This window comes from Salvia hispanica, chromosome 2, assembly GCF_023119035.1.
Source record: "Salvia hispanica cultivar TCC Black 2014 chromosome 2, UniMelb_Shisp_WGS_1.0, whole genome shotgun sequence".
Taxonomy (NCBI): Eukaryota; Viridiplantae; Streptophyta; class Magnoliopsida; order Lamiales; family Lamiaceae; genus Salvia; species Salvia hispanica.
Window position 1 is genome coordinate 26,297,991 of NC_062966.1, and position 26,783 is coordinate 26,324,773.

A 26,783-nucleotide genomic window follows, 5' to 3' on the forward strand; every position below is an offset into this window, starting at 1 on the left:
GACTGCTATCCACTTGTCTATTCAAATTTTCATTTTCATTTTCCCACAAAAATCTTAAAAAAATAGAAAATCATAGATGATGCCCAAGTCACTTCACTATTTAGTTAGTAAAGGAACAAAAATTAAGGTTTAACAGCACACAAGGAAGGTCATAGATGTACAATAATTTGATTTTCTTCCTTCTACCCACTGTTTACTGAATTCAAATGATATACAGTCTACCCAACTGTCACTGGACTGATATAGAACACAATGATCTTACATTTGATATTAGCCATAGATATATATCGCCTTTCCCGACTTCATCCTTCTCTCATAAAACTAGAAATAATTGATCAGACTCTTAAGTTATTGGGCTTCTATTGAACAAAAAAGAGAATGCCAAAAAAACCATACAATATGCACAGGATTGGTTGTTCTCCACTCTGCAATCCCAGTACGAATGTAGGTATTCCGACTGACGTAAAGCCCTGGGAATCCAAGTCACAGATTTAGCAGTGTACAAGACTCGATCTAAGATGAACACGTTGTAGAAGATTTATATCATTGTCATTCTTATAACGCAAAAGAAAACTCTACAGCTGGCTAGAAGCACTTTTAATTAATGTCAACAAACCGCACCACCCAGATACCATTAAGGCTAACACATTGAAAGGTTTGATTAGTTCTTATGCTCAAGGTTTTATTAGGATTATCTTATTTGTTCTTTTGATGTGATGCTGTGTCAACAAACTGCTCTTTTGCATTTTGAGAAGATAGACTACTTCACATGCCCTAAACCCAAAGTTTCTTACAGGGGTTTAGAGTTGGAGAGCAACCATTAGATTTGGAAGTGGAAAATTGAAAAGCTTTATTTCTCCCGTCTGCAGATTTACAGAAAATTGGGAAAATGATGCAAAACACAACAACTTAAAGTTACAAATAGAATACTTTACCATCAGTCCGAAGTCTTGGTTTTAAAAAGCCACATTTTCCGCATAAGCCATGATACATCGATTGGAAAATCTTATAATTTTCCACAATTCCATTCAGCTGCAGCGCATGGACAAAATATAAGAACATAAGCACGTGTCAATAATGAAAAGATAGTAACTAAACAGTTACCTGCCAAGCCCTTAAACATGAATTTCGCCAGAACACAGGGTTACGGATAGTATACCTCCATTTTCGACAAACACAAGCTGCCCTCCCAAGGGTATAAGGACTCATCTTCGAAAATATCTGCAGAGGAGTAAACTACAGTCACAATGTCCTGACAAGCTAAAAAACCATAGATTATCAAGACTTCATAGCAGAGCCATACCTCAAAAAGCAACTCATCTGGCAAGCTGCGGTGCAGAAGTGCTGTATCAACAAACGGTTTGCTCAAGCTACGGAAAGGAGTAACAGGTCTGACATTAACCCCATAAAGATCTGCAGAGCAAGAAGCCAAGACAAGCTGTTTCAGTTGAATGGCCAAATCACCACTGGCGGATGCAAGTGGAGACGAAGGGGGGTTTAGTGAATTTTCATTCAAAATCGCTAAATCATCGGAGTGTTTCGTGGTTATTGTACAATAACACCCGTGATCAGGTCAAATAGCAAGAAAATTGTCTCTTCAAAATCCCAAACTTAAAATTTAGAAAACAACCACAACACAATTGACATAGGAATTGGACTAATACGTACTAGCATACAATCACAGAGAAAGAAAAACTGAGATTAACTTAGTACCAAGCCACGGCCTCTGCGTCACTAAGAATTGAGCAGCTTTCAAACGCGAAGCTGATTCGAGCTCCGCAGCAAGTTTAACCGCATAATCTGACAACAATGAAACTAGCTAGCTCAGAACATGCATCCGTAGTGTACAATTCAGCAGAAACATAACTAGATAAACTAAAAAATTCAACGAATCAACGATTGTCGACATAATTCGCCTCAAATTTTTAAATACCATGAAAACTTCCAAAATAATTACACCGTAGCATTGAGGTTGCATCAATCAATTTCAATACTTGCTAACAGCCTAACATAGAATATACCTCTCTCAATTTACAATCAAACTTTCCGTAAACAACAAATTACAGTGATCATATACGAAACCAAAACAATTAGTAAATTCAAGTTTCATTGAATTTATTGCTGCAAAAACATAATTAGATAGGAAATGAGATGGAGAGTGATTACCAGAAGTCATTGAACCAAGCTCGTGAATTTTCCTTTTCTTCGTTTTTGTTTCTGGAGTTAGGACAGAAACGGGAACCAATGACCTGCGGGTGACCCGACCCGATACTTCCGGGTCGGTAACTGAATCTCTGCTAAAATTACCGTTCTGCCCCAGAACAGAGCTTCTATTATGATGACTAATTTATGGTTAAATTTATTTTTATAATTAAACATAATTTTATACTACTAGTTTGTATTCTAAATTTTGCAGTTATGTACTTTTAACATTTTTATACGTAAAATGAATCGAATTAGGAAATTTTAACTAACAAGCATCTCATTACATATAAATTCATAGCCTCACAATACCCATTATTCACGTAAGAGTAAAAGATTAAGGTTTCATATACATATCTTCCATCGCGTTACTGTTGTTTAATCTGTAAATTTTCGATCCAATCTATTTAAACCAGTGCATCAATTTTCAAATTAAATGTGACACCTCGTTCAGTAAAAAAAAACAAGAACACTAATTGGAGCATATGCTTTCAATAGAAGAAGTGTTATAGAAAAAGAAACGTTTAAACATATAAAATGGAACAAAATATTTGTTAGCTATATATGTCAATTAATTTATTTATTTCTAGAAAGAATTTGTATAATTACATTGCAATAGCAATACTAAGTAAAAGAGGTCATCTCCATTAGTTTATAGCGCAATAAATTATATATGGACATCCAGACATAATAGCATCCTTGATAGTCTTAGTAATAAATGTAGTAATTCTTCATAGCGTCGGCAACATAAAAAATTACACAATCAATGATTTAGGCGAGTATGAATAAAATATTTTAATATACTACATTTACGAATTAAAATTACGATTAAAATACGGAATTAAATTTGACACATATACGGGAAAATTAATCCATTCCATTAAAAAAAGTACAAAGATTTTTTTAAAAAAAAGTACATGATTTTTTTTAAAAAAAAGGCTTCACACGAGCCGCCACTCTCTACTCCTCATCGCCGTCGCGTCGCCGTGGCGTCGCCGCCCCAGCCCCAGGTATCCAGCCCACGTCGGAACTCGCTAGCCGTGCCCTCGCGATTTCCAAATCAACTGCATGCTCTTGAGCATCTCGTGAAGAAACATCTTCCGTGGGGTCGGTGGCGGTCTTCCACTCTTGGAAGACCTTGCACATCGATCCGCGTATGGTTACGCGAATGGAGAAGTGTACTCGAGTGGGGCGGGTGGGAGGGCGGAGGATCGGACCTCGCGGGGCGATAGGGGATCCGCCCTGCGGCCCGCTGCGCGCCTGTCCAGACCGGGCGGGGCGACCGAGTAAATGAAGGAGGGGATGAAAACTCCTCAGCATCCGGGGAGGTCGTGGGATCCGCTGCTACGCCAGAGTGCGTCGGCTCCTTCGGCCACCCGGCGTCGCACCCCAGTAACTTCTCGAGTCCTTCGGCAACAGAAGCACTCCGGAAGGTGAACTCCTTATACTTCCCGCAAGGAAGCGACTCGCGATCCTCGAGGCGTCGTCCTCATTCGCCCACTCGAGGCGCGGAGGCGTTGGCGTACAAATTCAACGGCCCACGCGGCCCAGTGCGCTCCCCCCTTCGGACCTCCTCCGCTGAAGTCCTTCCCGTGCGGGCGGTGCCTCCTATGGCGGCTCGATCTTCGCCCACATGTTGACGATCCGTTGGTTGTTCGCAACAGCGGATCGTCACTCCCACCACCCCCGGCGTACTCATCCTCCGTCACTTCCTCCGGCCGGGTGTCATCAGCGGGCTGCGATGGCTCGCCGACCGCCTGCCTCTCCCCTCGTCTTCTTCTCGGCGCGGCCCCCTCGGGTGGAAGAGTATCATCTTCCCGAGATCGATCCCATATCATGCGAATGACGAAGGTCATCGCGGTACTCGTCTCCAGGGTCGGCGTGTGAGACGAAGCCGTCAAAAATCAGCGAGGACGATATCTGTGTCCACTCCGGTGACCCTGCACCCCGATCCATGCCCCTCATCATCCATCATCTGTCTTTGCATTTGGGCATACCCACCCAGCCGGCGTGCCCGCCGCCGGCATCCCCATGGCAACCCCCAGGCCTGACCATCACCCATCATCGATTCCAAGGGATGTTAAACCCGGGCCATCTGCCCCATCCAGGATCCCAGCATGCAGTGGATCGAGATCCACTCGTCATTTGAGATTTGGGCTCGTTGTTGTGATCCAGCTCGATGATGCTCTGTACGAAAGTTAGAGAGAAAACTCGTTAAAACAAGTGGTGCAAATGAAAATGAAAGCGAAAATCGCGTTTATATAGGTTTTTAAATAAAAAAAAAAACAAAAACAAAAATCGGATGGCCGTCGGGCCCTACAATGGCGGCTAGCCGTCGCGCCGAGCACTCGGCATACGCGAGCGCTGCCGTTTCGCTCCCATGTAAATGGTTCGGCTGCCGTCGTCGCACGGCAGAATTTGTAGTCATGCGAGCCATTGCGGATGCTCTAATCTAATCGAATCGCTCAAACCAAATATTTCATCGGTGTTTTTAAAATGATTTTTCTAAACATCCGAATTATTTTTAATATATTCAATATTATTTAAATAAAATATAGTACTAGTACTATTTAATATAATAATTTTCAAATATTATTTTATTTAAATATTTCTGTATCATAATTGAATATTTTAACTTTTCGGATCTCTTGAATTTTTCGGGTTCAGTTAAATTCAAATTTTATAAAATAGTGATTCTTCCAATAATTCTAATATCTCAAAATTCAAATATTAGAGAAGGTGGAATTAGGTAAAAATTCATTCGAAATACAAATCTCACCCGAAATAATCTCCACTTCTCTCCGGTTATCTCCCCTGCAGTGACACCAGTGGCTCCTACAATCGCTTATCTAAAACAACATCACAAAATAATCACAGTAGAGAACCCACTCGAGTCTTACTCAGGTAACTGATTGCATCCTCTTTGATTGTTGCAGTGGACGCCGTCTCAATTAACTGTCGCTTTTAAACCCCACCGCCGCATCGATTTCTCCGCCTATCACTTCTCATGGAGACTTCCGGTGGTAGTTATTCTTCGAATCAGCAGTTTTCAGCCTCCTTTGCCGGTTCGCGGCGAGATGTTACTACAGGTGCGTGATGGCTGCCGTTATGTTGATGATAATTTCATTTCCTTTCAATTAGATTGACTGAGAATATAGGGCAGTGATTGGTGATTGATTGAGGAATTAGAGTGTGTGAATTATGAATATGCTGAATTGATGATTTTTTTAAAATTTTTTTGAGGTGATCAGGTGCATGATATGTTATAGGCTTAAAGCTGTTACTAGGTTTGAGTTATAAGTTGCAATGAGACCAATTTTACTGCATCACATCCAGAAATGATCATATTGAGGTTAGATTAGTGTTTTTTTTTTTTTTTTTTTGCGGGAGGGATTTCCGTTCCCTTAATGTGTGTAGTGTAGTGCAAACGCTGTATGTACACCGACAGCAAAAACACAGAAGTTGTTTCACCAAATGACTATTTAGAGATCGTGACACCAAATGAATGTTTAGAGTACATGGAAAGGGCTTTATTGTTCTTTCAAAGGATATAGGGTTTTTGGTTTTTAGGTCAATTTTTGACAGCCTAAATTGTACTACCCTTTAATGTTTTTTGGTTGCGGCATAAAAAACGGTGGACCCCCGGACAATGCATTAAATTATGCCCCACCCGCTTTCTTTGAATGGTCTAGTCTATCTAAAAAATTTTGGGGGGAAAAGAATTTTTTTTGGGGGATGTGGGGTTCTTAAGCAAAATGTAACTGGTGTTTCTTATTTTATTAGGTTTTTTTTAAATTTATTGCAAGGATTCTATAATAACTATTTATTTTTGTTCAATGCCACACTTTCTTAAAAAATGGTCCTTTCCCTAAGATTGAGCTTTAAGGTTACAACTGAGAAAAAGTAGAGACCATGCCATGCAAAAACTATAAAAGTGGTTTTGGCTTCAACATTAACATGGCGGTAAAAGGGTTTATTGGTTTTGTGATTGTGTGTTTTTGAGGAAGGGGTGTAGAAAGTGGGGGACCACCAAGTTAAGTACAAAAAGGTGGCAAATTGGGGGGATTTTATTTTTTAATTTTTTTTTGGGGCCCACAGTCCATGTTCCAATTTTGGGTGTAAATTGAGATACTTGAAAAATCAATTTTTGTTTAATAATTTGAATGGGAAAAAGCGTAAATGGGGGAAATTTCCCTTATAATCTGTCTTAAATATGGATTGCTGTTTAATGTGTTTAAAAATTGAGCCCATGCATTAGATTTTCTTTTTATGTGTCTACTGTATATACTAGTGTTGTTCCTCACTTTTTTGAATGACAGCCTTAACCATACTTTTACAGAACAAAAAATATACAATAGTTTCTTTGTAAAAACTTTAAAAACCTTTTGGGGAACACCTTTTTTTTAAGTGTTTAGATAATACTACATGTGAAATTTTAAATGACATGGGGGGAAATTTCTGATTCTTTCATTTGAGAAAGATAAGAACTTGCATCAAAATGCTTTATTCAAACAATCCATATTGTTGGTTTTAAATTACAATATCAATTTGAAAAAAATGGGGGAAAATTTTCCAGTGGTAAAAGGCCCCTGTATTGTAAGCTATGATAAGCTATAAGGGTGACAGAAATTGAATTTTTAGGACTTTTTTTGGATTCCCAAAATGCTGTTTGAAACTAAGACAAAGCGGGAAGGCCCAATCTTATGATGAGATTTACTGAGTTATTTTAGAATTTGTAGTAATTCTATCCAATCAGTTGTCATAACATTATTTTCCCGTAACTTTTAAAATCGGGGGAAAGGGAATTTTTTCCCCTATCTACTATTACCCCTAAAAAACAAAGGGCCCCCCCTCCAAAAATTATGTACTATATGTATATGTGTATGTACATATACACTTAATTATTTTTAAATTCCAAGTTTTGTTGATTTATTTGGTTTTTTTTGTTTTTTTTATTTTTTTTGGAGGGAGGGGGGGTACTTTTTCTTTTTTTTGCAAAAATTTCATGCTCTGCTTGAAAAGATTGTCTAAATGATGCATTCATAAAATTTTTTCTCTATTTGGTTTCAAATTTTACTTCATTTGTGATGCTTGGGTTGAAGTGAATCTTTTTTTCTCTGCAGCTGTGGTTTGTGGCTTTATTTAAACCCGAACTCATCTAGTCGGAATACATCCACCATTGGTTCCAAATATGGAAAATCTATCCAAAAAAAAGGGATCATATCATTTTCACAATTGATGAGAGTCCTCCTCTTGTCTCATGATGGTCATCATTGAATCAGTACCATGTATGCATCGAACCTAATGCTTAACACCGAAGAAGTCAATGATAGCGGATGTGTACAAAACTATGAAACCTGCATCAAATGTAGGGATTATGTCGGTAGTTAGAGTCCAGTGATTTGTTCATTGTTTGGTGATTCAGTTTTTGTCGAGTGTCGGCCTACCTGTCCAGAACGTCGATTTGTTGCTTTCGTCCGACTTGTCAATTGTGTATCTATTATTGGCGTGCTCAAGATTGGGTTTTTCTAAGGTTCTTAAGTCTTGTAGGTATAAGGTGCTAAACGATTCGAACTTACGACTAATGAAGCTTCTTATATTGTATGTGCAAATGATTTGCTGATGAGATAGCGAAATCTCCCTGACATTGTCCATTGCTTCTGCGATACTTCACTCTCAGTTTGTGAAAGGTGGTTTATATTCGGTGTAAAGACAGAGTGATTGCTGCATACTTGAGATATCAAATTGTTAAAAGCTCTACAAAGGTCCCACTTCTTTGTTCCTGTGTCCTAGTACAAAATATGTGTGTGTGTGTGTGTGTGTGAGAGAGAGAGAGAGAGAGAGTTGTTGATGAGAAGCACCAAGAATTACAGTTCTTTCTTAAATTCAAAGATTTCAGATCACTGTTTAAGCAACAATAAGTTGTTGGCTTTTGTATTTATTTTTTTCAGAAAAATTTAGTATGTTAGATTTGATACTATGATTGATTGTCTAAACCAGTGGTACAAACAATCTTCTGTTGCCACAGAATGGAGGGGGTGATCTTGTAGTTTTTGGTAAGTGATAATCGGTATTATGTGCTCCATTTTCTTTTCCCTTTGAGGCCGAGAACCTAAACCAGTGGTCGAAATAGTTGGTCATACATTGATAAGAGATGTATAGATTCTCGAGAAGAGAAGACCCATGGTTGTCCCCCTGGATGGCCTGGATCCCAAGAGTGAATTAAAAATTGGATCTCACCCGAATCGCTACATCTAGTCTTCTCATGATCGGCATTGGTTGATCACTAGAAATGTTGGCAACATAAATATTATCAACATTCTGTGGATAGAAGTAGTAGTAGTAGTAGTATATGTCAAGTATAACTACTTTACATAACACTTTATTGACATAGATATATCAGACTATATAGCATGTTACTTAAACAATCGACATGCAAAATATTTTATAATTATGTGTGGACGTAGGGATAACATACATAAAAGTGTGACAAAACAGTGTGGGCTCATAAAAGTTGGTTTGACTTGGTGTAGAAAAAGGGTTTATCTTTAAATGGGAGATTAAGATGAAAAGCAAAATAAAGGCTTGTGTCCTTTATTATGAAGCCCACATTTTTTCAAGATTGTATGGTAGATGATATATAAGGAAGGGGCCCCTTCTTCACCAACTCTTTCCTCATCTCACTATCTTTTTTCTCTATGGAATTCATGTGCACTTAATACAAAGAATCTATATATAGTTCTATATACATGCATGTGATATTGTGTGTGTATAAAAGAGTGTGTGTTGGCTATGGTATGATAATTCAGTGACATGTCTAGAAAACGGAACTTGGAGAGTCGGAGCTACTAGACATTTGATCAAGACGATTCGAAAGGCTGATCTCTTCGGTATTCGTGAATGGACGGTGATATTCGCTCACCGAGCTTCCGTGATAAATATTTTCATGCTTCTAGGGTGTGGTATTTGTTTATGGTTTAATACTTGGGAATAATATAATGTTAGATCTAGATTTGTACTTTTCACATGATTTATGAAATGGTAGTGAATTTTAAAATTAATTTTGCGGTTAGGAGGGGGTTATGAGTATCTTTTTGTTAAGTATGCATATATATTAGATTAGGCCAAATATGAATTGAAGAAACCTTGGATAAAAATCTAGATTAAAAACGGTACTCCTACAATTAATCTGATATTTTCATCTCTCAACGATAATACCGTGAACTATATATAAATCAAAATTAATTACCTGAACTATTTGTCTCATAACAGAAATATTCCTAATCACTCATATATATGATCAAAATTAACAAAAATGTCCCAAATTTTGATATTTGGGGAATGGAATATTATGGAAAGGCTAGTCACGAAATGTTATTTCTTCTACATTTTGTTGGACAATGAAACAATGTTGCTTTGATACTAGATCATTCAATAATGCAGTATTATACATGTCACCGTATGCCAACCCACATTCACATATGATCACTAATTTTATCAAATTCGATGCCACAAAATCAAATTGTCTTGAGAATTGAGATTATTCGAAAGTACATGACCCATAAGTCAAATCTAATCAAGCATGACATTGTTCCGCGATTAAGTACCAGATAGTATCTTGTTTAATCCATCAATCCAAACACCTTAATTTTATAGTTTCATCTTTTCAAAAGCCAGTAACTATTGTTGCAGATCAGTTGAGCTATCAAACCATTTTAATTTCGTGCTTGATTCAATCATCTGAGTTAATGAACAATTTCCTTAATTAACCAGAAAAAAGAAACATCTTTCCCTTTCCATGTTCACCTATAATAAGAAAAACTTAAGATGAGAATGAAAAATATAAGCAAGGACAACTTTCATGTGGAAGGATGCTTAAACAAAGTAGAATACATTCCAACAACAAGGCTCAACTAAATCAAGCTGTCTATTGAATTTTGGTCAAGAGAAATACACCTAAATCAATAATGTCCAAGAATTGTGGTCCTGTAAGAATTGTGGCATACAAGCAATTTAGCACATGCATCCATCCCTTCCCATTTTGCAATTTGTGGGGTTAAGCTTTCAAAATGAATAGTGTTAAGATAGCAAAAAAGAAAGTCATGTTTCATCATCATGCATGTGTTGATGAACTGAATTCTTGAAGATTAATTGGAAGAGGCCATGATTTAGCATTATGTTTTTGTGGCCCTCTTGCTTCCTTGATCATTGGAGCACCTAATAATTCAAATTTGTGCTACTTTCTTGATGTTTCAACTTTCATATACAAATTAAAGCATAGATCTCACATGATACATTTATCTACATGTCACTTGCATGTTCTAGCTAGTAATGGATACATAGAATTTTGGTCTTGAAATTCACCAAAATTAAATGACTTTTTTTTGGCAAGATGCAATTTTGACTAGATCCCACATCTCAATTATATATATATGGTGTGATGTGATGAATTCCTACACAAAAAAATTGTGGGAGTGAAAGAAAAAAAGAAAGGAAGCTAGGGTGTCTTTTTTTCTTGCAAAACCCTTTATTCTTTGGCCCTCTTCTAGTCTTCTTTGTCACCTTATCCACCTATATTTAACATTCTCCCTTTCAAGGTGCTTGGTGCTGACTTGGCCTTGGCCGGCCTCTTTCGCTTGATGAGGTGGAAGAGGTGACCAATCCGCCTCCGCCACCTCAGCGACATGCGTGGCTTCGTGTGCTCGACCACACTCTTGAACTTTTCATCACAATATTTCTCATCATGTGCAATTTTGGACGTTTTCCCTTTGTCCCATGAGGCCACACCATTCTCTTCGAACTTGATTGATATAAATGAGTCTGCATTTGATAAAGTGTTATGCATATATTCATTGCCAACCAAATTAGATATATTTTGCTAACAAAATATGGTCCCATGACTTAGAATAAAGTTGAAAACTATACAGATATCAATAATCAATAAAAGGTGATAATTCATGTCACTTTAGAGACATCCAAACATTATGAATCTTCTATGTTTAAAGAGAAAAGTCTAAGGTTCAACCTTCATTGTTTCCCCTTCCCCAACTAAAAAATACAATGAGAATAATTCAAGATCACAATTGTTTCAAGAAAATATCATTAGTTGCTTGGTAGAAAAAAGAAGAAGAAAGGAGTACACAAACAAAAATCCAAGAATTTTCAAAAACCAAACCACAAAATATTCTTCATGAAATTGTTATATAAATCAAATTCTTGTTGCTTTATTATTGGATTAATTACATATTACATTGTATAATAATATCGATCTATGGATATATATTAGTAGTAGTACTATTTTGTAATGATATAGTACATAATGTTGGGATGGTGCAAACTGCAAAGTTTGTTTTTTGATTACATCAAACAACTCTCGATCCAAAAATATCTTTCACTAAAAACAATGCAACCATTTATTATAACTATTTTGGTGATGAATTTAGTCAAAAAGTAGCAACTGCCCACCAAATCGTTTCTCTACCCACACTTATAACATAATCAAATCATAATTTCCCATACCAATATAAAAATCAACTATTCAACAATTATTGAACTCTTAATTTTATCCGAAATTACAAACGAGACCGAACTCCAACCGAATTTCGCCCTCACATTCGGCTCGATTCTAACTAATCACATTCAAGTTCAGTCGAAAACGACAAGCGAAGTCGGCCGATTTGACCACCTCAAGTTTCTTAACATTCGTGTCAGTATGCAATTCGACCAGAAGCCAACTCATCAACAGTAATTATCAAGTACTAAAAATTTTAATAAAAATATGATCGACGTGGATGAAATTCTTTCATACCATTATCATAATAAAATATCAATAACTCCACGTGGCATATCGGTGTGTGTATTTTGTGTAAAATGGAGAGAGAGAGAGATGTGACCTTCTGGAGATGGAGAAGAAGGAGTGTGGGATCTGCGCGGATTTGTAAGAGCAAATATTTTTGGTAAGAAAGAGTAGTGAGTAATTCGTTGGCGTTTCTTTGCAACAACTAAGAGCTTTTCATTCAAGCATAAAGCACAAACTCCAACTACCATTTCTGTTGGATGATAACAGCACCATCGCCTCTCATCTCTACTGCAATCCATTCTCTTTCTCTCTCTCTCTCTCTCTCTCTTTGTGTGTGATGAGGCAAGAAATTCAAGAATTTGGTTTGGGATATCCAGAACAAGATAACTGATGAGAGAAGAATGAGATGGGAGCAAGTATATATATGGATGTAATTGGAAAAAAAAAATTAAGATTTAGATATTAATTATCCAATCTTAGCCCTTAGATTTTTTGATCCAATGGCTTGAATTAAGATCATGTGGAAATTTTTTTATTTTTTTTAGAATAAGCTAAAAATGTAATCATTCTTTTGTTCTACTCAATTAATTCTCAAAATATTTCAATTTATTCCTATTATAGTAGTCCTACTACACAATATATTTACATGATTTAGTCATTGGATTTGCAAATTTCTCCTACATTTCTTTAGTCTATATTATTTGGAAATTACATCCACATTCATCATATACCTATTGGAATATCATCGCAAATATCAACATATCATGTCAATATTAATACAATCATAATATCAACATGTAAATATTATTTTATAAAATTCAATTAAACAACACGGACATACCAATATACTATCAATAAAGACTTGTTACTACCTTTAAATTTATATTCATTTACTCATTTGAAAATAAAGACTTGTCACTATATCAATATTCAGTAAAGACATGCAAGATAAACGCCATAATTGATAATAAACAATGTCAACATAGTATATTCAACATATTAACACATCGACACAAGTACATATTAACACCGTTACATGAGTATATCAACACAATTAATCGCTCAAAATTTAGAAATATCCCCGTCAATCAGGAAATCCCAAAATATATGGCTTGTATATTTTGTGTTTGACAAAGTGCCCATATAATTTCATTTTGTTTGCTCTAAATTGATGCTTGGGTAGTGATTAGATATAGTGCATTTCTTTCCGGACCAGGTGACTACTATATACTAGTAAGTAGTAATTAATTACAAATAGTTGTGCATTAAGGTGTTGGATTAACCTTAAATTTCTTTAATTTTAGGCTGCTCCTAAAATAACTGATGTGACAAAATTCATCTCGACTAATTTAACCTCTTAGTTATATTCTATGTAGCTTTTGTTGATAGGGATCATTGGTCCTAGCAATTTATAGTGTGATGTTACACTGTTTTAATTAGTTGGTGATAAATAGGCTCATCCTTTTCAAACTAGTTGGACTCATCCCTTTCCCAAAATTGACCATCGATTTTTTTATCTTATTATATCTTGATTAAATTAGTGGTTTTTGTTTAGTTTTTTTAAAGAAATTTTGTGTTCATGGGTACATTTTTGTATTAAAAAAAAAAAGAAGAAGATGTGGTTTAGAGTGACTCGATTTTTGTATTCAGGTACCTCATTCCCTATAATTATAAAATCTCAGGATACTTAGATTAATTGTGTTAATAAATAGAGGATTCTGGCATTCTGCCCTTTGGTGGATTTTACTTTATTTAATTATCTTCAAGGACATCACCCTCTACGTGCGTTTATAGTATCCCTTCATTTAATTATTTAGTTAAGTTTGTAGCGATTCCAACCACAAATCTTTTAGATGTAGTTCACTTGAGATGGGTTGTTACTTGTTAGTGGGATTCTAGTACTAATTTTTTAGCACAATTTATTGGGATAATTCATGAGTTTTAGATCAACCATACTTATATTGTGAGCTAATCTAATGCATATTAATTGAGTTAGAATTTTATGGAAGTAAATTCTTTAACCCCAAACTCTCTAAATTTTGCAGACGATTTGGATTAGCCTGTTGGTTTCAGATTGCATTAATTTTCTATTTAGTAGAATTTGGAAGATTGAGGTCTTTACCAAGGAATCAAAGTAGATAAGGTCATTGAAAAGCTATGCACATGATAGAGCATCTTACTATTTAATTATTAAGAAATTTCATCCATATCAATAGTGTTGAAATGAATGATATAGTTATCAAACTGATAAAATTAGAAAGGGGAAAAAGAGTGTATAATTTTAAGGGGTGGAAAAATAAAAGAAATCCTTCATATTTTTTAGGGATGGACTACAATGACATATTTCTAGTTGGCACAAGATTTTAGGAATGGTTGATTAATATAGTTAAATGGAGAGAGAATTGATGCAACTAAGTATTAAATAGAAAGAGTAAGAACGTTTAATATTTAATTTGAAAGATAAAAAAATGGTTGAGTGTATTAGTTTGAGAGAAAAAATTGTCAAAAATAGAAATATGTCATTTTAGTTGGGACAAGCTAAAAAGAAAAATGTTTTATCTTAGTTTTGGACGGAGGATAAAACATACTCCCTCTGTTCCATTTTAATAGTGTCATTAGTCTATTTTAGAAAGTTCCGAGTTAATTGAGACATTTCTATTTTTGCCAAAAAATACTTTCCTCTTTTACTTTATTCTCTCTTACTTTTTTCACCATCCATTTAACATATCATTCTTAAACTCCGTGCCAAAAAGAAATGTCTCTGTTAACAAGAACGGAGGGAGTACTAATAACCATACAAATTAAATACTCCCTCCGTCCCGGCTAAGATGACACATTGCTTAGCCGGCACGGGATTTTAGGAGTTATTAGTTAAAGTGTTTAATTGGAGAGAGAGAAGGTGGGTGGAAGCATTAAAGTAGAGATATAAAGAAAGATGAATATTTTAATAGGAGTGAGAAAAAGTGGTTGAATGTATTAATTGGAGAGAAAAGTTACCAAAAAGGAAATGTGTCATCTTAGTTGAGACAGACTAAAAAGAAAAACGTGTCATCTTAAATGGGACGGAGGGAGTACTATCATTGGACCTAACCCCTAATATTATGGCCCATTATAGACAGTGAGGCCTTTTATGCATATCACATTTTGGTAAAGTTACTAAATGGGCGAAATGATCTGGCCTAGGCCCAAATCAGGCCAAGACTCTAATTTTGGTTTTGGTTTTGGTTTTAGTTTTGATCATGACTTCTAAATCTGATTATAAAACTGATAAATTCATAATATAGACATCTACATGTATTTATTTGATTGAATAATAGTAATGTTTTAATCCACCTAAATTTTTACTACTCCATATACTATTTTCAGGCCCAAATCCTAATATCTTGGCCCATTGTAGAGAATCAGCGCCTTTTATGCATAACATAGAGTTGTTGAATGGGTTGGGACGATAAGGCCGACCAGCGTCACGGCTAGGCCTAAGTCCACGACTAACTGGTTCGGCTAGATTAAGTGTTTTTTTCTACATATGAAGACCCACTTTATAACCGGCTAATTTATTTTAAATTATATTTTAGTAATTTCATATGTATTTTTAAATTTTTTATTAAATATTACTTCCTTCGGCCCAATTTAAGCGAGTCTTTCTATTTAGGCATATGAATTTAGATAGTTGTGTTTAGTGAATTAAATCATAAATACTACTCCCTAAGTCCAACTAAGTTAAGTCGAAACTTTTTTACACAAAAATTAAGAAATTGTGTTGAAAAGTAGGAGAGTGGAATAAAGTAAGAAAGATAAAAGAGATAGTAGTAAATTAGGTGATGAGATAAAGTAAGGGTGATTGAACGTTTTGTTTTTGTCAAAAAAAGAAATGACTCAATTTAGTTGAGACACCCCAAACACGAATACGACTCAACTTAGTTAGGACGGAATGAGTAATAAAGTAGAAAAAAATAAAATAGAAAAAAGAAAAGAATAAAGCAGAATTAAGTGAGAAAAAGAATAAGAGATAAGAAGATAAGGTAGGAGATAGAATTGAATTCATTATTGTCAAAAAAGGTAAATGCATCACTTACACTGAGACAGAGAGAATATTAACTAAAAGTGGCTATATTTGAAGTACGAAACTATTTATAAGATTTTATATTTTTAATTGGAATTGTAATTCATATATATATGTTTATTGGATGATTTTAGAATTACATGAAATACTAGTATATTGTTATTAATTATATAAATATGCATATTTAAATTTATTCAATTGTAATTATTTAAAAAAAAAAATTTAAGTGCAACCCAGAGGGTCGACTCGACACAGTTGCCAAGTCATGTATTTTGGTAATTTATTCAAGCTAAATATTTTTATTTAAGTAGTAAAAAACTGGTATATATTATAAATTTATTGTTTGTTCTTATGTAGCACCCAGTCTGATATTTCAAATTTATAATGTAATAATATCCTACTTTAGGAGTCATATTTGAGTTCAGCATAGGTTTTAAAAAATTAGAGAAAAGGTGGTGAAATAAGATATTGGAATATGAATCCTACTTTTATACGTAGATTAGTTTTATAATAAAAGTGAGTGAAAAAATGATAGTAGAATGTGAGGATTATTATTATTTATGAAATATTTTAACCGAGGCTTTTAAAGTGAAACACGCTAAAATTATAAACAGATACTGTTAAAGTAGGACAGAGGAGTAATTCTTAAATGTAGATGAATATATAAGTAGAATGGAAAATTGAATTGAATACTGAATATGGATACAATATTAGGAAAATAATAATGGCGGCCTATTTTTGGCCATATAGCAGTACTAGCGTTGGCTGAAAAAGAAAATTGCTTTTATTTTTAATTTTTAATATAATTTATTTTTCATTTTAATAGTACTACATTTTTTCCTATAAATATCCGCATTCCTCACTTCATTTCATATCCCTCTTCTATATTGTCTCTCTAAATATCTCATAGTTTGTTGCAATGAATAACAATCTTGGTGGTCCATCAATAGTTCAAGATGATTTCTTTATGTATTGCGCTTCGTTGGAATTGGATTTCGACAATGTAGCACCGTGGGACCAAGCAGGGTACCAACCGGCACTCCCAGACCAAGATGCACGTAGCTCTAAAATCAACGTAGAGGACTATGGGATTTCCGATTTTGAGTTTATTCCTGTGGTGGCACCATCCCCGCCACCGCCAGAGCTTGTTTTGGATTCTCGTGCCAAGGGGAAATGGTATACTCTTGAAGAAACAATTGTGGTGGCTCACTGCTACGTTGATGTGTCTAAGGAGACCATGGGTAGCCACCAACCAAAAGTGTGCCAGTTTTGGACGAAAATCGCTGCAAAATACAACCAAATGAAGCCCAAATGGGCATGTGAGCGCGAGTGGGACCATCTCCACAAACATTGGGATCGGGTGGCCGTTGAGGTGGCCAAATATGCAAACATCTTCCAGAAGGTGTGGGCGAGCGGCCATAGTTGGGACGACATTCGGCTCAAGGCTTTGAAGACGTTTTCGGATGAAGAGAAAAAAGACTTCAAGTTTGAGAAGATCTTTGATATTGTCAAAGAGCATCCGAAGTTTGGTGGTGGCGCTGAGTCTGGAGGCAACCCCAAGAGAATGAAGACCACCGCCTCAAGCAACTATACCATGGGCGGCAACACCAACTACTTTAACTTTCCTACCGAGGAGAGTTTTGGCACACATGTGCCATCCTACACTTATCCTATGAGCCACAAAGCCGCCAACCGTTGAGTGGTCCGACCGAATCGGCTCAAGTTGAATTGGACCCCAACGTCAACACCATGACCTATGCGTCGATAGTGCCAAATGCATCATGACTTGTTGATCTAGGTGCTAAGAATAAATTTGGGAGTGATATGTTGTTTTTGAGTTATAAGTTATTTAATCCATGTTATTTTTATTGTGGTGTTTTTAATCCAAGCGATGATTTTATTCTATGCATTTTTATTAGTTTTAGATATCTAAATTCAAAATAATAATAATATTATAATTATTTTAAGGTTGGGCAAAAAACCACCATGTATTTTTTCAATTTACATGAATTTTGACTTATCTTATTTTTCCCTAAAAAAACCGGGGAAGAAATTGAAAGTGGTAACCCAAACTAAAAAACCAAAAAACCATTAAAATGATGCCATTTTAATATTAATAATTTTTTTAAAATTTATTTAAAAAATAGGAAATGCCACTTCATTTCCTTATCTTAGATCTTTGAAATTTTCAGCAAAATCTCTCCTTCAACTAGTTCGCCTTAGTATTTTGATAATTTGATCGAACCATTTAGATGAAGAGATGAGCCAACGACTATGCAAAACAAGGGAGATGTGAAACGTAATTATTTATTATCAATAGTTTTGATATTTTTTATTTCCACATAAAATTTAATTTGTCACATCATTTCAATTTCTAGCCTATTTTTCTTAGGGTATTAATGTGACATATTGAAAGTTTGTGTATTGAGATATAAAAAAAAAATTGGAAAAATAATCATAAATTTAATTTACCTCTTTTGCAAACCAAAATCGCTTTATAACAACCGAATAATAAATTCACATCTATCGCCGATATGCTGAATAAAAATAATTAATGCACTCCTATTGTAGCAGTGTCGTTGTGAATAGATTTTATGTCAATCCGATTCATCCGCCTTTAAACTCTAGCGCAAAGTTTTCAAAATCGGTAACCTAATTTCCACGCACTTTCTTTATTTTCTCATTAAACTTTCCGCCCTTTCTTTCTTTTTCAAGACCCATCCCCTCTTCGTCGATTTCTCTCTTTATTCTTATCAACAGTCATCCGTAACCCAATCTCTAAACCGATGATTTCCCCACATAGAACTTATCGCTTACGACTCTTTACAATCACAACGGAAGTTGTGGAAAAATGCCTACATGTTTTTGAACACGCCAATTGATTGACATTTTTTTAACGCGCCAAATATATTAGCGTTTTACAATTATTCTACCCATTGTGTTGATCAAAAGAAAATCAAATATGATAGCTTAATGACAATTACAATTATTCTAATCCTTCCATCAAACTATTTGGGCAACTAAGTATTCATGTTTTTTTACTACACATGTTGATTTTTGTAAACACAGCAATCGAATTGGCGTTTTTCAACTTTAAAAACACCAATCATATTAGCATTTTTCCTATTTGCATAATGTAAAAAAAAAGGAAGAAGTTTTCTATTAAGGGACTTCATTTCCAAATTCACCCCAAAATAAAATTAAAAAAAAATTATGTTTTGTTGCCATCAAACATATCCTACCCACCCACCCCTATTAATATAATGCAATTTGTTCAAAAATCTTAAACCTTAAACCGTACCAGATTATATTTTTTTCACCTTAATAAAAGACACAAAAAAGAGATCCTGCTTCAATACTATCACCAAATGGTGCCTCACTTTACATATGTTAGTTTTGTTGCTTTATCGATTTTAGTGTGTGTGCATATGTCAAGCAATTTTCTTGGCTGGCCTTATTTTTGTTGAACTATGGCTCACTGCATCGGTAAGCTTAGGTTGAAATGTAAATAAATGCAAACTCTAAATATTATACAAACTCCAAACTCTTATCTGAACCATTAAAAATGTCAACAAATTTCAAAATAATAGCAATAGAAAATATCGATACAGTGTCAACAGTTGACGTTGTGTTGATATTGTATTGACATCAAATCTTAAAATCGTGCACTGTGTTGATGTTGTATTGACACTATGTTAAAAAGTTTGGAGTTTGTACAATATATGAGTTTGTATTTTATCACTACCAGCTTAGGCTAGTATTTATTATATATAGTAAAAAAAAACATTAGCATTATTTTTTTCTGAGATGTACTCAACTCATAGAACAAAACTGCATAAAATTATATGAAATGTTCCACTTAAATGGGACGAAGGCAATAATTAGTTAGATGAAAAACGTCTTATTAAACCGAACTGAGTCATACACTTACAAACACACACATTCCTTGACTCACGTCCATAGTTGGATGAAAAACGTCTTATTAAAGATAACTGAACTGAACTACGCTTCATCGTCTGTCAGAAAAAAAGAGGCCCAGTGCCTCGAGCTTAACGCCCACGCTCCGATGAATCCGATCTCCCATCTCCGGCGTCAAATAATTCTTCCCGTCTCTCACTTCACCTTTCCTAAAGTAAGCAGCATGTCCAGCCGCATTGACCTCCAAATTCTTGAGCCTCTCCAAACTACACCGCCACAGAATCTCCTCCACCTCCCCCTCCGCGGCGACCGGCCTCCCGAGAAACTCGGCAATCCTGGACACCTCCCTCCCGGGCTCCCTCTTCATGTCCTCGTACTTCACGAACAGCACCTTCTCCGGCCGCCTCCGGGTCTCCAGCCAGTACTCCGCCACGTGGCGGTCAAAGGGGCCGAAGGGGTGGGCCCCAGAGCAGAAGCACTCCACCGCCTTCTCCAGCGGCACCGGCGCGGCGACGGCGTTGAAGTAGTGCCACATGGAGATGAGGGTGTCCTCGGGGCCTCGGGCGATGTACACGATTTTCGAGGCGGAGAGGGAGGCGGGGAGGAGGGAGAAAGGGAGGTGGGTGTGGAGGAGGCGCGGGGAGGTGGGGTCGAAGATGTTGACGGTTGTGGTGGGGGACCACAGCTCGAATTCGACTGTGGGGACCAGGGAGTGAGGGTTGTTGCTGGCTAGGGCATCGGCATTGTTGGCATCATTGGATTTGGGTTTGTGGAGGAGGGAGTGGGCGATGGCCATGAGCCAGGTGGTGCCGGTTTTGATTGGGGAGGCCAGGACGACGTCGCCCTCGCGGGCCTGAAAGTTTTGGCGGAAGGAGGCGGCGGAGTCGAGGAGGCAGGTGGGGAGCCAGAAGCCCTCGCGGAGGGCCAGGGCGTCTGGCTCCTCCCAGAAGGGGGATTTTGGGAGGTCGGAGTTGCTCTCATTGCTGGACTTAGATGACATTTTTGGAATAATGGGAATGAATCAACAAAAGGTGTCTAGGTTTGTGTTTATAATGAAATCTTAGTGGCTAGGTGTGCAACATGCATGATGCATGTGAATTGTGATGGTAGTATAACTTGATTAATATTCATTCCTGTCTCATAATAAGCAGTGAGGATCATAACGGTGAGGATCACCTCATACTTTTCCTATAACATCTCCTACTCTACCTCTCACGAACATAAATAATGAGTCCACCATCATATTTTATGTTTGTGAGGGGTGGAATAAGAGATGTTGTAAGAAAAGTATAAGGTGATCCATAATGCATAACCAGAGTTTCATTTTTCCAATATGTGCGGTCTATCTGCCAATCAATCTAGTTTGGAAAAATCACAATTTCATCAAACTCGTAACCTAAGTAGAACTAGCCCGAAGTCTGATGGGCTAGCTCAAATAGCCTGCTTCATATAAATGATTATAATTGAAACTATGATTTGGACCGTTAAAAAATGTCAATAGATGACAAAATAATATCAACACAATGTCAACTGTTGACATTGTGTTGACATCAAAATCTTGAAATTTATACTACGTTGACATTGTGTTGAAACTATGTTGAAAGTATTTGTTATCCCTCCATTTAAAATGTTCACATTTCCATTTTAATTTGTCCCACTAATCATGCCCATTTTTCATATTTCGACGTAAATTCCTTTTTCCTCTCTCTTTTTTAAAATATTTATCCAGATTTTTTCACTTTGTTTTATCATACTCAACACTTTACCTCAAATCTCTAACTATTCAAGAATGTGGACATTTTGAGCATAGTGGAGGGAGTATTTTATCTGTTCATAATTATTTATTTCATTTTATTGTTACAGTATAATTAATAAATTATACTGTTATAGTAAATACACATTATAACTAAATAATTAATTTTTTATTCATATTTTTATTAATATTAATATATAAAAAATACTCATTCATACATCATTTCACTTTTTATATACTCCTTTGACCTTTCTTCACAGTTTTTAGAACCCAACCGCCTGAAAAATACTCCAGTAGAGTACTCCATTTATCCCGCAAAGGAAAAGTATAGCTCAACGTCTCCTTATAATTTAATATAGGTGTCATATTCTAATGCTTATAGCACTCTAATCTAAAATCAAGTCCAAATCTCCACCTTTAGATTTTAAAATGAGTGGATGAGATTAAATTTTACGAATCTTAATAAATAGTAGACAAAATATCAACAAAAGGGTAATATCGTCATTATGTTATCATATGATAATTTTCGTGAATGTTTTTTTATATCAACATAGTGTATTACAAATATCAACAATATGACATAAGAATATCAACACACATTTATTGAGATTTTTACATGGTTTTATTAAGATTTTTGATGTATTTGTTGATAAAAATCTGGTTATCAACATTTACGAAAACTTAAAATAAAAAATATCAAATTTCATCATCCGAACGTCGTCGGAACATATGCAATTGAGATCTCGTTTAGAATCCTTATAAAATTATCTTTAATTTGATAAATTTTTTTGCGAAAAAATAATTTAAATCGAGAGAGTTACATAAATTTAAAGTTTTAAGATTATTTTAATGAGAAAAAATGACATTAATATCCTCTAATTTTTTTTATTAATTTTCTTAATTAAAAATATAATCCATGTGATATTATTTCAACCACTAGATCTTCTAATCTAATGGCTAAGATTTAATCTTAGTTTGAGATCGCTAATTAGTTAGCAATTATCATTGTATCGTTTAATTTTATGTGGCTATCATTCGTTTACGTGTAAGGTGTTCTCATATAGTCTATGTTTAGCATTATTTGATTCGTTTTAGAAATTTAATTCAATTTTAATACATAGGATTAACATGATTAATTTACTAATTATATAACAAATAATTTTAAATTATTATTTATTTTATTTAATTTAAAATTATAGAGATATCAAGCTTTTATTTTCACAATTTATAAAAATAATAACATTAATAATATGTTTGATTTACTTGGCTACACTAATATCAATCTCATGACTAAGACGACATGTAATGTAACTTATGATGTACTATTAGACATTGTCAAATTATTGATAGCGTGATAGGTTACTTCAATTTTTGTAAATAGAAAAATAAATTAAGATTACCAAAATAGACTTTAACAATTGAATTATTATTCATTTAATATAGTATATAAGACCAATGTAATATTTGTTATATAAAAAATATATAGTGTCAATTTACTTCCATCTTTAAATGCCTTATTTCATTTTTATTATTTTTAATTAATGAAGCATATCTTCTATTATCTCATTTCACTCGCATTTTATTACTCATAAAATATTATTTCACTAACTTTTTACCACACATTATTTTATAGTACTAGTATTTTGAAAACTTATGTTGAATCAATATGTGACATTTAATCCGAATGAATAGAGTAGGAGTATTTTATAAATTAATCATCGCTGCAGCTGCTAAAGATGGGCAAGAAATGAAATTTTTTAAAGCATGGGATAAATTAGATGGAAATCAAATTTAGCCAAGTCTAATTCAAGTCATTCATCTGTAAGATATACTAGTATAATACTGAAAATGACTACTAATCTGGAAGTTAATTCCAAAAGCAATGGTGACAAAGAACTGTAGTTGTATCGAGCAGATATTCATACGTTCGACTGAAAGGCATCATGAGTTGTCAACACTCACCAGCGTGTGCATATATATCATTCGTAGCAATTGACATCTTCTTGAAAGAAATTCATACAACGATTCACCTTTCTTGATATTCTGCATCGAGGAAGACAATCAGGTAACACCAAAATGACAAAACCTTGTGCGAATTTGTGTAAGATCTAGGTTTTCAGTTAGCTCAAGCCTCAGATATAGAATACCGTGAAAATGGAGAACATAGAATGTTTTGCAAAGTTCGTAGCTGTACCTCAGAACGTACAGACATGGAGAGGTTATTGACAGCCCTTTATGCTGGAAACCATTTTGCCCCCACCTCGTCAATCTTTGAGCTCTTATGCTGCATATAATTCAAACAAGTGAGAACAGAAAGAGGCATTGGTGAAAAAAAAGATCAAGGAGCTATAACCAATATTGTTCTTCTCCATGTTACCTTACTTTTCTTGTGCTTCTTAACTCCACTGGTATCATCATCTCCATCTCGCTTCTTTCTCTGAACTCACCATCATGATTTACATATCAGAGTCAATTTATGAAAAACTTTGAGATTGGTATAAAAGTGAAACAAATTACAGTTCGGACAAGACTGATTGTAACCACTTATAAGACATCTCTGTTTCCTCTCACACTTCTCAATTAGTAAATGAAAGAAAAGGGGAGAATTCAAGGACATCGTGCTTCACTTAACAGAATGGTGGTGCAAAGCAAGCAAGAGTTGAAAGTCATTCGACTAGCTTGTAAATCTATAAACTGTTAGATTGGGTTACACTTTTTACCAAAGAAAAGCAGCAGGAGTGGCATTAGTTAAAAACCTTTTCGCGTTTCTCTCGCTTTTTCTCCTTCTCCTCTTTACTTCTTTTGTGCTTCTTACGGTCTTTATCTTTCTCCTTGTGTTTGTCCTTGTGCTTTCTGTGCTTGTCCTTCACTTTGGACTCAGTTTTGGATTTTACAGCAATCGTGGGGATTCCCTTCTCGGCCTAAAAAACAGCATGGTTGTTATCACTAATTTTAGCTAAAAATTTATCAAAGTTAAGCTATGATTCTAGATATAGAGAAACTCAAGCTGAGCCCTAAGTTTGGAAAGTCGTAATAGAACAAACAAATGACTGTAATGGGAATTTCAAGAAAAACGTGCAAAATATCAAAGAACTACTTGATGAATTTCTTACAGAAGACAAGTTGACAGGTGCTGATTCCTGAAGGTGGAAGGCTTCTCCAAGTAAATCTAAGTTAAATGGCTTTATACATGCAGAACTATGTCTTGAAAATGTAGTCTGAACAAGCTGATCCAATTGCATCCCTTCCCCTTTCCTGATCTCTGTGTCACCAACAACGTTGGAGAGGTAGTGTGTGTCCAGTACTGACACAGGACGTGGATTCTTGCAGAAAAAGTCATGATGAGGTAACAACTTGAAGTGACTTATAAGATCTCGAGCACCTGTAAGTTCTCTTGGCCCTACTTTCGCAAGAGTGCCAAGTTGGTTAGTATTTACTTTAGAATGTTAATTGAATCATAAGCTGATAATGTTGGAAATGCAATTGAGATAATTGATAAGGGAAACATCTAAAAAGATTGAATTCCTTTCGCTCACAAGACCAGACTTAAATGTTACAGATTTGTGGCTCTGAAATGCGGCATACCAGTCTTGAAATGGGAAGTCATTACATCTCAGACTATCAGAAACTTAGATTAAATTAATCGCCATCTGTTCCTTGAATAATAAAATTAAGAGGAACCTGAACTTGTTTGGTAACTCCACATATTCTCTAGGCTTTTTCATTATGTCTAAAAAGACATGGCCCATTAAAGTCAAATGGAACCTAATGAAACTCCACAATAATGTTCAAACTATTACAAAGAGTTAAAAGGCTAGCTCTAGGAAGCGGTTATTATGCATCTTCAGCATATGCTTTCTATTTGTCAATAGAAATTTCGTTTATGTCCATGTGAAATGAATTAGAGAAGGGAAAACAAGCTCAAAATGAGCCATGGTGCAATACCAAAAAGTAATAACAAACTCTCATCATTATAAGCAATTTTCATACCTTTTCCAAACCTATTACCATCCATTTTATCAGCTGTGAGGCAACAAGAGCGCACTAACCCCTGGTACGTTAAAGCAACGACACAAACGATTAATCAACAGCAAGCTAAACCCTTATCTACAGAACATAGATGAACCATACAAGAAACTTCACAGTACATCCTACCCTCTAACTGCCAAACCACATATCCAACCAATAAATTCCCATCCTAAAAATTTTCAGCATGAACTAAACTTGCTCCAAACTGCAACTTTTGCAAAGGGTGATTAGCAATTACAACAAAACACCCAAATATCATGAGTATTTGCATCGACTATATGAACCTGTTTTAGATCACTAGGCTAGCTATCTTAACTTTACAAACTCGCACTTCATCATACAATAGGCTATATTTTCACGATTTCTAACAGCATTCGCCCAAATACAAGTATAACCTTCTCAACATTTTCTTTTTCTTTAAAAGGTGCAACATCATGACAGAATCCCTAAGACAATTTCAGCAAATTTAGGCTTTCATGTGCTTAGTAATTAACCTGTTTGTGAACTTTGCCAATTGATGTATCAAAAACATTAGCCAAGCCACCAATTGCATTCAGCAAAGGAACAGAAACGCGATAGATTATCCGTGTTATGAATTTATGATAATACAACTACATGAATTAACCAACCACGAAATTCAATGAAACCACCCAAAGAAACCTTTCCACATTCACAGCATAATTGAACTACGATAGCGATGGGAAAAAATTCATGCATTAAATCACGAATAACAGTCAATTGAAGTTCAGAAATACATTGAAAATTCCAGAAAACTGATAATTTTAGATAAAACCAACAAGGAAATTTTGAAACGAAACGAAAAACTCACAGCAGAATGTTCGCCTCGGATTTTCTGTGAATTCGATTGCGTCAAATCAGATTCTCTCACTTATTTAACCGATTTTAGGTTTTGCGAATCAAACGATTGTTTGAGAATAAACTCTCCCAATATTTGGTTGGATCTGTAAAGGGTTGTGATACAGAATGTTTTAATAATAATTTTTCCTCACCCACAATTA

The 26,783-nt window shown here is 35.2% G+C and overlaps 4 protein-coding genes across 4 annotated transcripts; all 4 read right to left on the reverse strand.

The window, feature by feature from the left end:
• Positions 1–977: 977 nt before the first annotated feature.
• LOC125203199 (F-box protein 7-like) lies at positions 978–2,223 on the reverse strand. The gene is made up of 5 exons (XM_048101507.1): positions 2,167–2,223; positions 1,714–1,800; positions 1,304–1,413; positions 1,160–1,221; positions 978–1,032 (listed from the first exon to the last, which is right to left on the reverse strand). Exons 1-5 carry the CDS (start codon positions 2,174–2,176, stop codon positions 1,029–1,031), a joined length of 273 nt encoding a protein of 90 aa, XP_047957464.1. The 5' UTR covers positions 2,177–2,223; the 3' UTR covers positions 978–1,028.
• An 8,229-nt stretch (positions 2,224–10,452) lies between these two features.
• Positions 10,453–12,378, reverse strand: LOC125204855. The gene is made up of 2 exons (XM_048103605.1): positions 12,096–12,378; positions 10,453–11,022 (listed from the first exon to the last, which is right to left on the reverse strand). The coding sequence occupies exons 1-2, from the start codon at positions 12,298–12,300 to the stop codon at positions 10,766–10,768; spliced, it is 462 nt and encodes a 153-aa protein (XP_047959562.1). The 5' UTR covers positions 12,301–12,378; the 3' UTR covers positions 10,453–10,765.
• Positions 12,379–19,949: 7,571 nt separating this feature from the next.
• On the reverse strand, positions 19,950–21,008 carry LOC125208154 (cytosolic sulfotransferase 5-like). The gene has a single exon (XM_048107729.1). The coding sequence runs from the start codon at positions 20,980–20,982 to the stop codon at positions 20,074–20,076; it is 909 nt and encodes a 302-aa protein (XP_047963686.1). The 5' UTR covers positions 20,983–21,008; the 3' UTR covers positions 19,950–20,073.
• A 2,466-nt stretch (positions 21,009–23,474) lies between these two features.
• Positions 23,475–26,736, reverse strand: LOC125204559 (mediator of RNA polymerase II transcription subunit 19a-like). The gene is made up of 7 exons (XM_048103248.1): positions 26,594–26,736; positions 25,726–25,786; positions 24,849–25,135; positions 24,492–24,656; positions 24,113–24,172; positions 23,930–24,019; positions 23,475–23,778 (listed from the first exon to the last, which is right to left on the reverse strand). Exons 2-6 carry the CDS (start codon positions 25,748–25,750, stop codon positions 23,969–23,971), a joined length of 588 nt encoding a protein of 195 aa, XP_047959205.1. The 5' UTR covers positions 25,751–25,786; positions 26,594–26,736; the 3' UTR covers positions 23,475–23,778; positions 23,930–23,968.
• Between the last annotated feature and the right edge of the window lie 47 nt (positions 26,737–26,783).